The 7105-nt window shown below is 43.0% G+C and overlaps 1 protein-coding gene across 1 annotated transcript in view; it reads left to right on the top strand.

The window, feature by feature from the left end:
- Nucleotides 1–4319, top strand: part of LOC116546362 (grainyhead-like protein 2 homolog) — an 11592-nt gene extending 7273 nt beyond the window's left edge. Inside the window, exon 3 of the mRNA XM_032272644.1 lies at nt 1774–4319. Coding sequence (XP_032128535.1) covers nt 1774–1923 — 150 coding nt within the window. The 3' untranslated portion in view covers nt 1924–4319. The remainder of the gene's footprint in view (nt 1–1773) is intronic.
- The last annotated feature ends 2786 nt before the right edge of the window (nt 4320–7105 follow it).

Genomic DNA, 7105 nt, shown 5'->3' with positions numbered 1-7105 from the left:
TTTTTTTTTTTTTTTTTTTTTTTTTGAGACGGAGTTTCACTCTTATTACCCAGGTTGGAGTGCAATGGCGCGATCTCGGCTCACCGCAACCTCCGCCTCCTGGGTTCAGGCAATTCTCCTGCCTCAACCTCCTCAGTAGCTGGGATTACAGGCACGCGCCACCATGCCCAGCTAATGTTTTTGTATTTTTAGTAGAGACGGGGTTTCACCATGTTGACCAGGATGGTCTCGATCTCTTGGCCTCGTGATCCACCCGCCTCGGCCTCCCAAAGTGCTGGGATTACAGGCTTGAGCCACCGCGCCCGGCTGGATATGTGTTTCTAAACAGTTTTCCTAACCAACATCTGCTTTCTTGTGTAAAAATTATTTACATATACTTTAGGAAGGAACCAGAGTTTGGAGGAACAGCCAGCCCCGGCATGTATTTGCTGTCTATTATTTGTCAGGTGCCAAGGTGAATGGCAGATACTGTTTCTGTCCTTAAATTTGATGTTAATTGGGAAGACATTGCCATCAGCTGAATAACTGTAAATAAGTAAATGACTGCAAATGTGTAAACTGCTACAAAGGAGAAGGTGATTTTGGTTTTGGTTTTGGTTTTGAAGACAGGGTCTCTCCCTCTGTCACCCAGGCTGGAGCGCAGTGATATGATCACCACTCATTGAAGCCTCAACCTCCCAGGCTCAAGTGGGTCTTCCTCTCTCAGCCTCCCAAGTAGCTGTGACTTCAGATGTGCACCACTGTGCCTGGCTTTTTGTTTTGTTTTATTTTCTGCAGAGGCAAGGTCTCACTATGTTGCCCAGGCTGGTCTTGAATTCCTGGACTCAAGCCATCTTCCCACCTCAGTTTCCCAAAGTGTTGGGATTACAGGTGTGAGTCACCCGGCCCAGTCCTAAGAAGTACTTAAGGAATGAGAGTCTATGAAATATTCTCTAGAATAGTAAGAAAGTGCCTAAGAAGTGTTTTGGATGTGGAGTAAGAGGAGGAGTATTCCTGATACTGTAATTAAAGGTTTTTTTTTAGAAGAAGTTGTTTTTGGTACTGTCTCCATTTCATAAATGATGGTGAATTAATGTGTATTTAGTTTTGTGAGGCCGTTGATAATTTAGAACTGAAAAGAGTTTTGAATTCTTATTTCTGCAAGATATAATTAGTCTCTTAAGCTAATTTTTAAAGTACATTCACATTATATTTAAATGGATATCATAGTTGCCCTTGTATTTTTCAGTGTATGAAATATCTGTAGTTTAGATCTATGTTCATCAATAGGAATTTGTCTTTTAGCATTTTCCTCATTTCCTTAGTATTTTTCTCACTAATTTTGATATTCCAGCCTGAGGCACTTAACTAGACCACAAACAGACGTTTGCTTCTTTACAAATGGCACCACATTTTATGTTTAAGGAGTAGAGATGTCAAAAGTATGCTTGTTTTTAATATAAGAAAGAAAAATTTTGAGGAGTTTTTGCTGGCCTCACAAAATAACACATTTGTTGATAATTGGTGAATCTGCTTGTTTATAGCCTCCTGGTAAAACTGATGTGGGACTCTTTTTTTTTTTTTTTTTTCCTCCATGCTGTTCTTACTTTTCAATCATTTTTTAAGTAAGTCCATTTTATAGCAAAACAGACCATATAACCAAGCTTGTCTGGGCTTTTCTAAAGCAAGAAAAGCAACGTGACACAAACACACCTCTGGTAGAACTTCTAGAACTGGAGACTGAGGCAACAGGCACTGGACCAAAAGTAAGCTCCACGATTCTCCCCTCTGCAGAGCGTGGTGATGGTGGTCTTCAGTGAAGACAAGAACAGAGACGAACAGCTCAAATACTGGAAATACTGGCACTCTCGGCAGCACACAGCGAAGCAGAGGGTCCTTGACATTGGTAAGTTGACCTTGACTTCCCTGCATAGTCCTCAATAGACTGACATGTTGTCTTGATGCCAAGGGGAGCCCGGCACGGTAATCACAGCTGAGCCATAGAGCTCTTGTGATGTGCCAGGCACTAGTCTATGCACCTGTCCTGTGTCAAGACATTAAGTGCTGATCAGACTGAGTAACCAAAACCAGGCTGAGAGCAAAGAGTTTTCTATTCTGTGACAGTCAACTGTGTCTCATAAAATCATAGTCATATATTTAGATTTGCAATGACCATTTCAGTTTCTAAAACGTGTTTTCATGGCCTCCCCTTTTGAGCCTAATAGGCAGTCAGCAGGTCAGGTGAACCCTTATCCCTGTGACATAAATAAACTCAGGCTTATATGACCCTAGGGCATTTGGCAAAGGTCACATGTCTACACAGTGAGTTTCTAGTTCTCTGTCATGTGTTCTTTCCGTTTCAACACATGCCTAGTGTAAGCAATGCTAGGTTATCAGGCAAGTGAACCATTTAAAGAAGGAGTGAATCTACCAGGAATCTGTATACCCTTAAACATGAAGTCCATTCTGTAGAGATCAGCAGCCCCCTGGATGGCACATCACTCAGGGTCTAGTCTGGAAGGCAACACCCATGCCCAATAATTCACTGGGCACGAACTCATTGCCAAGGTTGGAAAGGCTGAAGGCACAGTGAGGCAATCCAGCTATTACCTGCAGGGCTGGAGAATCAAAGGGAGGAGGAGGAGGTGGGTGTTGGAGAAGCCACCCAGCAGGAGCCGGGACCACAGAGGGAGCCGCTTTCCAACGGGAGATGAAAGCACAGCAGAATTGCTGCCAGACACATTCTCAATGCCAAGAGGGAGGAGGAGAAATGTCCTGGATTCTCTCTGCTTCCCGATCTCCTGCCAGTGCCTCCCATTGTGCCTCCCATTGACAGAATTTGACTCAGAGTCAGAGGGCACATTACCCTGGAAAGTACAGTTTGTAGAATCAACCTCTGAGATGCAGAGCATAATAGGGGATGTCAGGGAATGGATCTTAAAGCTTCCAAAAATCACTTAAAAGCAGACAGTAATGTATGTGTTTCCATATAATTTTAACACTTTCCATAAGAAGTCATTTCTCATTTATAGACTTTATTACCCCATTTTGCTGACTAAGATGCTGCAGTCCAGGTGAGTGTGGGCTAAGTGAAGGTTCCCATCATCTTGGGTGTGACAAGGTATTACTGAGACTTGCAAAGGATGATTACTTTGATTTCTTATACACTGCAATGAGGATTTTTCAGGACTTCCATTTTACCCTGGCTCGGACTCCTTGACCACAGTGGCAGAGTTTAGTGACTAGGTTAGGGTCAGAGACTCACCATAGAAGATAATGAGACTAGTTACTGGTTTTCATTGGAAAATAGTTAAGCCACATCTCACCCCTGCATCACATACATACACCCTTTGTATTAACTAGTCAAACATATTTATCGAATAAACAAGGAAACAGGCCTAGGAAGGCTCACTGACTCCCCCTCAGATAATTCGTGCAAGAGGTGGGATAAGATCTGTCTTGCCGACCCGAGTTGATAAACTAAACCAAGACCTGGTGACTAGAACAGGGGTTGGGGATACTTGCCTTAACCTGTTTAGTTAAATCTGCATAGAGCAGAGGAACAATTTTATTTTATTTGAAAAGTTAGCCTTATAATTATTACCCAAGAAAATGAAAGGAGCAATTAAAGAGAAATATGGACTAGGTCCAAATAAGGCAAATAATAAAAGCATTTTACTGGCATACCTGTTGATCCAACTTTGCTATTGTTGCAGGGTTTACTTTTCTGAGACTGGCATGATTTCTCAGATCTTGTGAGACTTCAGATCTTCTCTTCTTTATCGTCTCTTGCCTGCCTTCAGGCTTTTCTTTCTGTATACACATGTGTCCCCATAGGCACACACATGCTTTATCTCTGAGATTTGTGATATTTACTAAGTAGCTTCATGGCTAACTTGGCTACTTGCCTTCCAACCTGAGAACAAGGCATTAAATCCACCACTTAGTTTCAATGAAACATACGTTTTCTGAGCACAGTCTCTACCCTAACCTCAACCTGACATCTGCTCACACAGAGTGAGAAAATATGCAAAAATCTCATATAATTCATTCTTCTACTAGATTAAAAAAAATCAACTCATGTATTTCTCTGCTAGTGGGTTGTAAATACCATTTCCCATGTAAAGGAGCACTGATGGTGTCTTGGCACGTATGTCTGCCTGTCATGCCATCATCTGCTTTAACTCTGGAGTATGATGCTGAGAAAGTTTCTGGGGTCGCCCCTTGTCTCCACCAGGAGTATCATGAAGGGTTATGGGTGCCTGCAGAAGGTGAAGGAAGGCAGAGAGTACGTCAGCCATACATTTGCCAGTTTGGGTTATGAACCTTCTAATGGCCTAAAAATTCAAAAAAATAAAAAAGTACCCGGAATTATTTAATGCATTTCTTTTTCAAAACCTCTGTGAAGCTGGAGGTTAAAGTCAGGGCTGAAAAGTCACAGTTCTCAAATCTCCACCAGCATCTGTGGTCTGCAGATTCAACCACGCTAGCCAGGCAGTGACCCTGAAGCTGGAGCTAGAGACAGAGATGAGGCCCCCTTAGCTAAGCAAGGATTCTTTCTTTAAATGGATACATAATAATTATACATACTCATGGAGTGCCTGTGATATTTTGATATAGGCATACAATATGCAATGATCAAATCAGGGCATTTAGGATATCTATCGCCTCAGACATTTACCAATTCTTTGTGTTCAGAATATCCCAAATCTTCTAGCTATTTTAAAATATATAATCAATTATTGCTACTTATAGTCACGCAACTCTGCTATTGAATTCTGGAACTTATTCCTGCTATCGAACTGTATGCCCATTAACTGACCTCTCTTCATCCCACCCTTCCCGTCTCCCTTCCCAGCCATGCTGACCTCAAGTGACCCACCTGCCTTGGCCTCCCAAAGTGCTGGGATTGCAGGCGAGAGCCACTGGGCCTGGCCAAAACAACTCATTTTCTTGTTTAAAAGCCAAGATGCTAAGAGGGGAGAATTTTACCCAAGGTCACACACCTGATAAGTGGTATGGAGGTGGGATAGAAACCCAAGAATGCCAGAATGTGCACTGTTTTTTAAAAGCAGTCATTGTCATTGGTCATTAGAGAAATACAAATCAAAACCGCAGTGAGATACCATCTCACGCCAGTTAGAATGGGAATCGTTAAAAAATCAGGAGACAACAGATGCTGGAGAGGGTGTGGAGAAATAGGAGCGCTTTTACGCTGTTGGTGGGAGTGTAAATTAATTCAACCATTGTGGAAGACAGTGTGGCGATTCCTCAAGGACCTAGAAAAAGAAATACCATTTGACCCAGCAATCCCATTACTGGGCATATGCCCAAAGGATTATAAGTCATTCTATTATAAAGACACATGCACACATATGTTTATTATGTCACTGTTCACAATAGCAAAGACTTGGAACCAACCCAAATGCCCATCAATGATAGACTGGATAAGGAAAATATGGCACATATATACCATGGAATACTATGCAGCTATAAAAAAGGATGAGTTCATGTCCTTTGCAGGGACATGGGTAAATCTGGAGACCATCATTCTCAGCAAACTGACACAAGAACAGAAAACCAAACACCACATGTTCTCACTCATAAGTGGGTGTTGAGCAATGAGAACGCATAGACAGAGAGGGAAACATCACACACTGGGGCCTGACAGGGGATGGGGGGCTAGAGGAGGGATATCAGGGGGTGGGGGAATAGGGGAGGGTTAGCATTAGGAGAAATACTTAATGTAGATGACGGGGTGATGGATGCAGCAAACCACCATGACACGTGTATACCTATGTAACAAACCTGCACCTCCTGCACATGTACCCCAGAACTTAAAGTATAATAAACAAACACAATTATTTGAAGTCCTCTCTTCACCATATACCACCTCTGCATTCCAGCTCCTAGCCAGTTCTTGGCACCCACCAGGACCTGACTACATGGAGACTGTCTGCTTCACAAACATCCTGATTCTTCTGTCTGTGGCTTGCTCTCCAGACATGAAGAACGTTTTGCAGTCGGGTGGTGGACCTCTTGGCTGCTGCTAGTTCTGACATTGGTGAAAGCCAGTTTGATGTGCAGTTCTTGTATATTAGGCCATAAACTGTTTGGCAGGAGCTGGAGACAGGGGAAGAAAATATTAGCAATGAGCTCTAACTTGATATAAGTAAACCAAATAAACCCAGGCCCAAGGGGATCCTGCTGCTTTTCAAAACACGTAAGTAAAGTTGTCTAAGTCTCACAAGTTCATTCATGTGAGCTCCTTGAATAACAGCAAGTATTCAAGGTCATAAATAAGTTGACATTCTGTGGTTCCAGGAGCGTTCTTATGCCAGTTGTACCTCCTGTGTGGATTTGCTACATAAATGACATTTGCAGGTTGATTTTCTTTGAGTTAGAAAGCTTCTTTAAAAGAAGGCATGGAGTTAGTGACGGGTTGGTTAACACCGACTTAAGGAAAAGCATAGTTATTCCACATTCATTCTGCAAACATTTACAGAGCACCTTCTATGTGCCAGACCCTTTGTTAGCCACTGGCAATACAAGTGTAATTAAGGCAGAGCCCTGTACTCAGACTGCTCAAGATGAGGGGCAAGAAGATGACTAACTAAAATATCACATGGTAAGCGGCAGCATAGAAGAGCGCTTCCCAGAGAAGCTTCTGAGACTCATCTGAAAAGATAACTAGGGCATGTGAGGTCAAAAAGGTAGGGAAAGGTGCTATCACTCGTGCAATAGTACATTCACAGGTACAGTAATCAAGACAAAAAAAGTGTGACTGAGGCCAGGTGTGGTGGCTCACGCCTGTAATCCCAGCACTTTGGGAGGCCGAGGCTGCGGATGATGAGGTCAGGAGTTGAAGACCAGCCTGGCAAACATGGTGAAACCCCAGCTTTACCAAAAATACAAAGATTAGCTGGGCGTGGTGGCAGGCACCTATAATCCCAGCCACTTGGGAGACTGAGGCAGGAGAATCCCTTGAACTCGAGAGGTGGAGGTTGCAGTGAGCCAGTGGCGTGATCTTGGTTCACGGCAACCTCCACCTCTTGGGTTCAAGGGATTTTCCTGCCTCAGCCTGGGCAACAGAGAGAGACTCTGTCTCAAAAAAAAAAAAAAAAAG

Source organism: Sapajus apella, unplaced genomic scaffold (genome assembly GCF_009761245.1).
Source record: "Sapajus apella isolate SASKATOON/1434 unplaced genomic scaffold, GSC_monkey_1.0 scaffold805, whole genome shotgun sequence".
In the NCBI taxonomy this organism is placed as follows: Eukaryota; Metazoa; Chordata; class Mammalia; order Primates; family Cebidae; genus Sapajus; species Sapajus apella.
This window is presented reverse-complemented; position numbering and strand designations above follow the sequence as displayed.